The 6,377-nt window shown below is 40.3% G+C and overlaps 1 protein-coding gene across 1 annotated transcript; it reads right to left on the reverse strand.

The window, feature by feature from the left end:
* Positions 1-993: 993 nt before the first annotated feature.
* Positions 994-4,727, reverse strand: GKN2 (gastrokine 2). Its single transcript, XM_075174706.1, has 6 exons — positions 4,687-4,727; positions 4,076-4,129; positions 3,412-3,543; positions 2,774-2,884; positions 1,819-1,972; positions 994-1,245 (listed from the first exon to the last, which is right to left on the reverse strand). Exons 1-6 carry the CDS (start codon positions 4,696-4,698, stop codon positions 1,166-1,168), a joined length of 543 nt encoding a protein of 180 aa, XP_075030807.1. The 5' UTR covers positions 4,699-4,727; the 3' UTR covers positions 994-1,165.
* Positions 4,728-6,377: the final 1,650 nt, after the last annotated feature.

The raw sequence follows: 6,377 nt of genomic DNA on the forward strand, positions 1-6,377 counted from the left end.
CAAAATACAGCTAAACAGGCTATCCTGTATCTTGCAGACACACACAAATATTCCTGGATTTAATTACCAAAGTTTGACTCTCCAGAAACATTCTTTGGATCACCAAGAACCTGCAGCCTGTTGTGAATACAATTAATCTAGAAGAACAGTTTCACCATATGACAAAATGCTCTTTTAATAAATAGCAGATGGTTTGACCAGGAGTCCGATTTGAAAATAACGAAGTGCAGACCTGGGGCCAGTTTCCTGGACTCCAAAGGAATGCCTTGGCCTCTGGCAGCCATTCAAGGCTCCGATAAATGGTAAACATTTAGTCTTCAGCCCCAAAATATACACTCCTTCCAAGCACTGATGGAAAGGATGTGTGAATTCAGCCATTCACTGAGATCTACCAGAAGAGCAGGGAGGCAGCACCAATGCTGCCTCATCTTGTATTTTAATCAGTTCCTGACACAAACTACTGTCCAGCATATGTGGGGCATTCAGCAAGTGGTCACAGCTCTTTTTACACTGGCATTGTGTGACAGGATAATTTTATTCTGGGCTACTTTTTAGGACTGGGACAGTCTCCTCTATCCAGGTTTGAAAAATGCACAGAACAAAAAGCTCTCTGACCCATCACACCTATTCAAATTGCTACAAATTTTCACTGGCCTTGCAGAATTCAAGCTTCTTTGCAAGTGTTGGTAATATAAATCTGCTCCCTCCCATCTTCTATCCATTCATCTGTTTTCTCCCTCCCTCCAGCAATCATACATAAGGTGAGTCAGCACCTGAAGAGGTTGGGTGCTGATGCCAAAGGGAAGTTCTCCACTGGAAAAAACTATCCTGTTACTGTTTCTTCATTGGCATGAAGCATATACCAATGCCTAGGTCATGTTGCAGCCTGAGCATAGGAATGCACCAAAGGGAAACATATCTCTTAATGTAGGAAAACTAGCAAGGCCCACTTGATTTCCATTCTGCTTTTGGATGAAGAAAAAAGACAAAGCATTTTAATTACTGCATTAGCTTTATTTGTATGTCATAGGTTTGTTGCACTCAAAGCTTTGGATAGGCAAGAGTCTAACACCGAGTTTTGTTCCAGTTGGAGAACATGGCTACCATCACAAAAGCATGCAAAGAAACAAGCTGTTTCCATGCAGCAGAATTGTCAAGATCCAGCCTAATTGGCTTTTTCACAGATTTTCATGCCCAAAATGGTTGGAATTCCTGCATCAGCACAGCGATTACCATTCAGTAGTGCTAAAACAAACAAGAAAATGAAAATATTATCAGTGACAAGATCCCCGTATCCAGCAAGGAAAAGTCTGTTAAATACACAAAATCAAATCCCCAAGTATGGTCCTATTGGAGGCTCCTGTTGGTCTCAATGGATACTGTGTAAAACTTTTATGGTGTAACTCAAAGGGAGGAAATGTCTGTATGGCTTTAAATCACCTTTGTGCTCCTCCTTTCCCATAACCCGCATACAGCAGGTAGCATGCTGGCATACAGTAGATGCCTTGTGGGACCACTATATCATCGGGGCATAAGTTGGGTACAGCTACACAGTGGCTTCCTCTGACACCAGGCAAACCACTTTGGAACAGCTGTTCCAGATATTTAGATGCCTAACGATGAAAAATAGTGCTTTACCACATTTTCCAAAGCATCCCAGAGCCCTACCCTTTCAATCCTGCTAGGTAGTTTACTCTTCCTCTCTAGAACAGGGCAGTATGTTCCTGCCTCAAAGGTACCACGTGGACTTAGGTTTAAAGGACAGAAAGGTGCTTATGCACTATAAGGGAAGCATAATGTTCCGACCTTGCAACTTACGTTCAGTCTTAACAAGCTCGTAGAGAGGCAGACCTGCGCAGAGCTGTTCAATGGCTCTACCATAGACAATCCAGTCTTTGATATCCCCAAAAAAGGAATGGCCAGATTGAAACTCTGCCCACACATTATTTGGAGAGTATACTGTCTTCATGGTCTAAAAAGAAAATGTTAGACATCATCAGTAATTTAGCTTTGGTTTCATTCTACTAGGACATCCTTTGAGAAAATCCCAAAATCTAAAGTCACCTTCCCTTGCCTCACACAAAGCATTAGCTAAAGAAGCTATATGCTTTTAAAGAAAAATATTTTCAATCTATTCAGAAACAAAGTTCACTAGATACTAGTTCTGTCCACAAAGCAAAATGGAGCTGCATTACTATCATAATAAGTTATGTTAATTGGCAGTAAGTTTTGCTGTAAATGTGCTACCATTAGGCTGTCATAAAACAGGCCAGAACCCAAGTTCATCTCCAGGCGATACTTCCAGTCACCTTCATGAAACCTTTGCCTGAACAAGGAAGTCAAAGTCTGGTCAAAGTAAATCGATTTCTAAATTCTGTTCTGCAAACAAAGTTATTTCAAGTTATGTCAAGCTCAAAATATCAGCATGATGATAAAAAAAAGGAAAAGCCTGTCTGAACTCATATTGCGATCCCCCCAAAATAGTCAAATTACACTACTTCCAAGGACACGGAATCTTACAGTACTAGTCACAATGACATTCCACTATAAAACTGCAGGGTGGGCCATGACTGCTCATTATCTTAAAATAATGTTCTGTATGATATTCCCTTGAAGTTCTATGCGGTCAGATGTTAATCATGATTGCTAATGCAATAAAAGACATTCCCAAGAACAGCTGTTCTTAAAGGCAGAATGGAGGGCTCCCCCACACCACACAACTCTCAGACAGTGGCCTTTCTTGTATACAGTACGGGTTTCGCTACAAAGTCACCTTTCTCTCAAAAGCCAGGCGTCCAATTTCTTGCAGCTCTGGGATGTATTTCTTATTTATTTTCATGATAAAGCAGGCTTTTCGTGAAAATAACCTTGTTGCAATATACCCCTGTGATTAAAAAAAAATTATACTTTATTAATTAATTAAAAATGGCTACCACTAATATTATTTGATTCTCTCTACTCTTTAAGACAATCTAGAAGAAAGACGAAGTGGCTACACAGGCTACTATTGTGAAATGACTCTGCATTTACATTATCACCTTTGGGGAACGGAAGCAGCCTGCCCACACTAATGTCTGTCCATAAGACTGGAAGCAAGTATCTTTTCCGACAGGCTTCTGCTGCACTTGCTATACGTGAGTGATGGCAGCCCATTCTCAACTCTGACCTCGCTGAGGTCAGTGACATTCTTCTCACTTTCATGAACTGCCACCACAGGTTTCATTACAAGTCTTTTAAACTGCACCACCATATGGGTGAAACAAAGAGGTGGCCTAAGAGGAGGAAAGGTGATGGGAGTCTTCAAAGAAACAGTGTTTCAGAACAACTTATGGTGACAATACACTAAAATAATTTCTGAGTTTAAAAACTTCCTCAGAGATTAAGTCTAGGCAGATTCTGAGATCGACTTACACGCGAGTAGTCAAAAATGGTATCAGAGGAATACACGCCAGAACGGACATGGACTTCAACAATGTTCTTCTCGTTGTGGATAGTCATAGTTCCAGTGACATAGTTATTCTGAGGTTCTTGCAGGACAAAGGTCTTGGGTAAAAAACACAAAATCATCGTTCATCATCTGGCTTGCACCTTTTAAAGGTGCAATATAAACAAATGCTTTCTCTCAAATAAACAAGTATGATTGCTTTATGTAAATACAACCCTCTAGCAGTCTCAGGAGGCCCTTGAGGTGGAGATTAATTATGCAAGAGTGCGTCAGGGTGAGAAAGGAGGGGACAGGCCCTCACTGCAGGCTAAGGAACAACAACACGGGGCATCCCAGTCATTACGTGTGGCAGCAGGCACTGGCAGGAGACTGCAACAGTCTCCAAATTTTAGCTTGAGCTAAGGGGACCTATGCCCCCCCCCAATTTCTTGTTATTATGCACCTGCACAGAACTGCCTCTTTGGCTTACATGACTGTCACCTTTGGCAAATGCTGTTTTTCTCTACGCTTGGCAATAAGCATCTTGTTAGTTTCTTCTATGCTTTTCTTCCGATTATATTTGCCCTCTGCCCAGGAATCCAATACATTTTAAATGAGTACATGCACTAGAAGGCTTATCAGTCTACTTACGTCCAGAGCAGAAGTCTGAGTCCAAAAGACTCCCAGCAAAACGAGAACTGCAGCCTGTAAATGGAATGAGCATTCTCACTCAACAGAAACACCAGGCAGTGCCACAAAAAATCCCAGTTCATGAACTGAGGGAAGCATCAGTTTGAAAAATTACCCACTTAACATATGTATCAGTTGAAAACAATTACAATTCTTCATTGTAAAATTCTTCATTGTAAAAGAGCTATTAGGCTCTTTTGCCTGTAACTGAAAAAGCAGTACGATAACATAACCATTCAATTTTTTGTATTTTTCAAAAGTCCCTCCTTGATGCGATGTTACTTCTTGATTTGCCTCTACAGCCGTAATTATTAAATCATAACTAAATCCCCCTCCTGAATTGTAGTCAAGTTCTGCACTCTTTGCTCAAATGATGCTTCCACTGCCTCCAGGGGGATTACTATACACCCAAGAAATGCAAGCTTCCCACTGAACAACCCAAAGAAACAATACACAGATCATATTAGTCCCAGTACTGTACCACTTACTTGAGCATCTTCTTCTCCATACTTTTGTTTTTAAAAATAAGGAACTTTTTATAATACAAGTTCAACAAAAATGGATATACTCACAAATCCGTTCATTTTTCTTTCAGATAAGAACAGGCGGCTGCAGAAAGTAAGAATGCAAGAAAATCCCAGAGACCTTCAACTTTTATATCTTGCTGGAGGTGTGGGAGACACTTGACAACTTTTCTTCGTGACTCAAACAAGTCCATATCTACATGCCACGCTGTGGTAAGCCTCATATCTGAATTTTGGGTTGGCACAGATAACCTGACCCCGATATGATAAAAGCACTCAGTAAGTCAGCCTTTGTAAAATCAATCACTCTACAAATGGCTATTATTTACTGGATTAAACTTCAGAGGACTTCCCACTCTTGCTGGTTCCCTTTTTTAAATATTTAACAGGATATTGTCCAGAATTACAAAACAAAAGGAGCAGGATGGGGATTCCTCCTTTAAAGCTACCTCTGTTTTCTGTATTTTATGAAAACGTCAATGACCACATGATATTGCCATGAGAAGTATTCTCCCACGACTACAACCTCGGCTGGACTCCTCCTCATCTGTGACTCCACGTCAGCCAGTCCCGGAACCTTGACAAATCACACCCTACTTTCTACTAAAAAGTCGTAATTGAGGCCTACTCCCTTCTAATAAAACAAGAACTCAACCTAATAGCCAACACATTTCTGTAATCTCAGTCATCGCAAAAAAGGTGAAAAAGATTGTATGGAAATCTCTCTCAGCAAACAGGCCTCAATTTGCTTTATTCTACCTAACTCCACAGCATGGAAAATGTTATCTCAAGTGTAACAAAGCTGTGCTGCTAAGGGATACATCAGAATCAGATAAACAGATATCAAATTGTGACAAGCACAGTTAGATTAGACTAGTTAGATTAGACTGATGTTACCCTCCTTGAAAGCTGACTCTGTTCCTTCTTCTCAAAAGATTCTTTGTTTCCAAGATTACAGATATGTTAGAAATACTCAGAGTAGATTTCAGCAGTCAAACACGCCTTTCATAGCAGGAATCTAGAGGGTTCAGGCACCACAAGCTAAAACAAAAAGCTTTAGTAAGTTTTAAATGCTTTTAAACTAAAGCTTAAATTAACTCCATTAGTCATCATGTCTTCATATACTCATTTCTTTTGAAAAACACCCAAAAAGCATGAGCTTCTGCTTTCTTAAGCATCAGTATGCTTAGGCACAGGTAAGAGCAGAGCAACATGTTAAATTGACAGTTATTTAGTGAAGGAGAATTATGATAGCCATGATCTCAAGATTTTCACCATACATTGGACTGACTGAATTTTGCTCATATGATCAGACAAAGCCAAAAAGTAAAGATTAATTTCTAAAAAGCATTTGACTTATTAATACTATTGCAAGAGAGAACATACTCCTAGTTGCCTCAGGCAAAGCCTAAATATACTTCCAATAGGAAAGCCTTGCTTTTTGGAGACTTTTTCCCCACAGCTAATCACACACCTCCCAGTAATACACCCGAAATTAGCACACATGCACTCGGAGGCAATACCATCCATGACTGCGCCAGAGTCCTCTAAGCACCCTTCTATATTAAGTAACTGAAGTAAAGAGCTGCATAAGAAAGGCTATAACCAGCTCTAATTTCACTTTCGCCAGTCCTCAGGCAGAGTGAGGTTTAGCTTAGGAAGCCATGATTCAGAACCCCTTGGTGAACATGAAGTTGCACAATGATGCCCACATTCTCAAAGTAGTGTTCTTGCTTTCA

Source organism: Calonectris borealis, chromosome 27 (genome assembly GCF_964195595.1).
Source record: "Calonectris borealis chromosome 27, bCalBor7.hap1.2, whole genome shotgun sequence".
Classification (NCBI taxonomy): Eukaryota; Metazoa; Chordata; class Aves; order Procellariiformes; family Procellariidae; genus Calonectris; species Calonectris borealis.

Coding starts and splice junctions, on each gene's coding strand:
- GKN2 (XM_075174706.1), bottom strand. Junction 3,544..4,075: donor CTCAGACTTCTGCTCTGGAC/GTAAGTAGACTG, acceptor TTTTTACCCAAG/ACCTTTGTCCTGCAAGAACC. Junction 1,246..1,818: donor CGAGCTTGTTAAGACTGAAC/GTAAGTTGCAAG, acceptor TGTTTGTTTTAG/CACTACTGAATGGTAATCGC.